Below are 2558 nucleotides of genomic sequence, written 5' to 3'. Positions count from 1 at the left end.
ATCACACTGAGGATTCCTGGGAACCTCAGCAAGTGCCTCCACCTCCACAGCCTCCAGATCCATCCAGCATCACCTTTCCATGGTGCCCAGACCTGGGGAAGCTGTTCTTTAATCCCTGCAGCCCCAAGCAGCTGCAGGGCAGAGCTGGCCCAGGGGCTGGGCTGGGCTCTGGCAGCACTGGCAGGGAAGGAGCCCGGGCCCACAGGAACAGCTCAGGCTGGGACAGCTCCAGCAGCAGAGCCGTGGGCAGGGAGGGAGAGAGGCAGTGCTGAGGGAAGCCCTGCTGCAGGGGACATGTGGCACCTGCCGGCCCTGCCCTGCAGGGCACACACTGCCCTGAGCAGCACAGCTCCTGTGTCCCCTCCCAGCCAGCACAGCCCTCAGCCCGTGGGCTCGGGGCCCTCAGTCCCCTCCTGGGCCGGCAGAGCAGCCCCAGAGATGAAGGGCATCTCTCCTGCCATGTGCCCATTCCCTGCTGACCAGGGCCTCAGGGCCACTGTCCTGCACTGCTGCTGCCTGGCAGGGGCTGGGCAGGGCTGGGCAGGGAAAGGCTTTTTCTCAGGGCCTGGCTCTCTCTCTCCTTGCCTTGCCCAGGTGCTCCTGGCATTGCTGACGGGCTCTCTGGGAATGGCAGTTCCAGCTGCAGGCTCAGGCCCAGCCCTTGGGCTCCTCCTGTGCAGGCTGAGCACAGCAATGGGGTGTCTAAGCTCCCTCTGCCTCGGGGAGCTCTGGGCAGGGCAGGCTGGCAGGCTGGGAATGAGCTGACTCTGCCTGACTTTGGGAAAGGCAGGAGGCACTTTGTGTGCCAGGGATCCCTCTGCTCTCAGCAGTGTCTCCTGGCTTTCCAGGCTAACATGGGAGTGGAGCTCAGAAAGGTGCAAGTCCAGGGTAGCTGGTAACAGGAGAGAGGGACAGAGCAGCTCCCCTCAGTCTGCACTAAGCCTCAGACAATCCTCCTGCCTCACTGGAATCTCTGTTCTCCCCAGGTGCACCAAAATCTCTCATTCTGCCTCCTGCAATTCCCATCCCTTGCCCCTGGCAGCTCCTATGCCTTAGGAGGAGATTTTTTTATCCAAGTTGAAATACCAGGACTGGCCTCTGCCCTCACTGTTCCCCTGCACTGACTGGGGCTCAGGGCTGACTCCCAAGTGTCCTGCAGGTCAAGGTCTGGCTCCTCACTGAACAGTGGCCAGCAGCAATCAGGGCTCCACCAACCAAGGTGAAGGAAGTTCTCCTAGGCATAAACAAGGTAGAGGTGTTAAGTGGCAGGGAATGGTTAATGTGAAATGGCTTTGATTTTATTGTGAGAAACTTTCCTTCAAATGTCACTGTCTTTCCTCCTTCTCCAGGTGGGGATGTCCAGACACAGCAAATGTCCAACAGAAGCTCCATCAGACACTTCCTCCTGCTGCCATTGGCAGACACGCGGCAGCTGCAGCTCCTGCACTTCTGCCTCTTCCTGGGCATCTCCCTGGCTGCCCTCCTGGGCAACGGCCTCGTCATCAGCGCCGTGGCCTCCAGCCACCACCTGCACAGCCCCATGTTCTTCTTCCTGCTCCACCTGGCCCTCACCGACCTGGGCTCCATCCTCACCACTGTCCCCAAAGCCATGCACAATTCCCTCTGGGACACCAGGAACATCTCCTACACAGGATGTGCTGCACAGCTTTTCTTCTTTATTTTCTTTGTGTCAGCAGAGTATTTCTTACTGACCATCATGTGCTACGACCGCTACGTGTCCATCTGCAAACCCCTGCACTACGGGACCCTCCTGGGCAGCAGAGCTTGTGCTCACATGGCAGCAGCTGCCTGGGCCAGTGCCTTTCTCTATTCACTGCTGCACACAGCCAATACATTTTCCCTGCCCCTGTGCCATGGCAATGCCCTGGGTCAGTTTTTCTGCGAAATCCCACGCATCCTCAAGCTCTCCTGCTCCAAATTCTACCTCAGGGAAGTTGGACTTATTGCTGTCAGTATGTGTTTTGCTTCTGGATGCTGTGTGTTCATTGTTTTCTCCTATGTGCAGATCTTCAGGGTTGTGCTGAGGATCCCCTCTGAGCAGGGAAGGCACAAAGCCTTTTCCACCTGCCTCCCTCACCTGGCTGTGGTTTCCCTGTTCCTCAGCACTGGCTTTTTTGCCTACCTGAAGCCCCCCTCCATCTCCTCCCCATCCCTGGATCTGGCCCTGTCAGTTCTGTACTCAGTGATGTGTCCAGCCCTGAACCCCCTGATCTACAGCCTGAGGAACCAGGAGCTCAAGGCTGCAGTGTGGACACTGATCACTGGCCAAATTCAGAAACATTAAATTGCTGGGCAATTTCTGCAAATCACTTGTAAAAAACCTGATAATTATGGCATTTGTGGTTGGTTTGGTTTTGGGTTTTTGTTCCTTCTTTTAGTTTTCAGTAGTGTTCACAAAGCAATGCCACTGTTTGTGCCACTTGTTATTTAGTTTCTCTCCAATTTTGCTGTGGCCCCAGACTGTGTTCATGTGAAGCTGTGCTCTCAGTGCCTTTTAAACTAAAAAAAGGATTTCCCAACAAAGTTTTCACTGGGAA

At 56.1% G+C, this 2558-nt stretch overlaps 1 protein-coding gene across 1 annotated transcript; it reads left to right on the top strand.

The window, feature by feature from the left end:
* Positions 1–1372: 1372 nt before the first annotated feature.
* Positions 1373–2305, top strand: LOC310920793 (olfactory receptor 14J1-like; the record flags this gene model as incomplete). The annotated part of the gene is made up of 1 exon (XM_083880852.1): positions 1373–2305. The coding sequence occupies one exon, from the start codon at positions 1373–1375 to the stop codon at positions 2303–2305; it is 933 nt and encodes a 310-aa protein (XP_083736978.1).
* Between the last annotated feature and the right edge of the window lie 253 nt (positions 2306–2558).

This window comes from Zosterops lateralis (genome assembly GCF_965231275.1).
Source record: "Zosterops lateralis genome assembly, chromosome: 31".
NCBI classification, from domain to species: Eukaryota; Metazoa; Chordata; class Aves; order Passeriformes; family Zosteropidae; genus Zosterops; species Zosterops lateralis.
This window is presented reverse-complemented; position numbering and strand designations above follow the sequence as displayed.